The 758-nt window shown below is 41.0% G+C and overlaps 1 protein-coding gene across 1 annotated transcript in view; it reads right to left on the bottom strand.

Moving 5' to 3' along the window:
* Window positions 1-758, bottom strand: part of PBX4 (PBX homeobox 4) — a 12355-nt gene that overhangs the window by 1155 nt on the left and 10442 nt on the right. Inside the window, exon 8 of the mRNA XM_042894320.1 lies at window positions 259-345. Coding sequence (XP_042750254.1) covers window positions 259-345 — 87 coding nt within the window. The remainder of the gene's footprint in view (window positions 1-258; window positions 346-758) is intronic.

The raw sequence follows: 758 nt of genomic DNA, 5'->3' as shown, positions 1-758 counted from the left end.
TAAGGACCCTCTGAACCCAACCACTCCACAGCTGACCTGTAAGGACCCTTTGAACAACTATTCTGGACTATGTCCTCAATACACAAGTTTTTTTGGGAACCAAAGCCAAAGGTTTCAGCCTTAAGTATCTCTCTTCCACCTTTTTCCTATCGCAGCAGCAGAGATCTCAGTGGGTAGGAACTTCGTTAGGACTAATTCACAAATGATTACTGAGAACCAAACAGAGATGGGATCAATTAAAACTTTGGGACATCTTACGTCGATGCGCTGCGTCGTGTACAAAGGATTCCCCACAATGGTGTCGTATCTTCCTGCCTGGTGTATGACATGGTGCAAGGAATCCATCTGCAACAAGATCCCACGGAATGACACAAATGAGGGGAGGAGAAAAATAATGGTAAGGCAAAAAAAATCAGACAGCGCGAGCGGGATGTGCTTGTTTTGTTTAAATTGTAAATCAGTGCCATTAACACGGCAGTACCCCGTCAAGTTCTGCTTATACAGAGCAAGACGAGCTCTCAAACGAGCCAGCACCAATTTGTTGGTGTAAATCTGAAGGATGGAAGGATGCCAATGGGCCAATCCTGAGTTTGATTTCAACAAAAAAAAATAACAGATTTCAATGGGTTTGTTCCACAAGTCTGACTCGAAAGAGAAGAAAAAAATAATCTTTATCTGATATTAAGAGAAACTGCTTTAATAATAATAATAATGATGATGATGATGATGATGATGATGATGATGATGATGATGATGAT

This window comes from Lagopus leucura, unplaced genomic scaffold (assembly GCF_019238085.1).
Source record: "Lagopus leucura isolate 7727_CA_CO unplaced genomic scaffold, USGS_WTPT01 223-1_obj-0_obj, whole genome shotgun sequence".
Taxonomy (NCBI): domain Eukaryota; kingdom Metazoa; phylum Chordata; class Aves; order Galliformes; family Phasianidae; genus Lagopus; species Lagopus leucura.
This window is presented reverse-complemented; position numbering and strand designations above follow the sequence as displayed.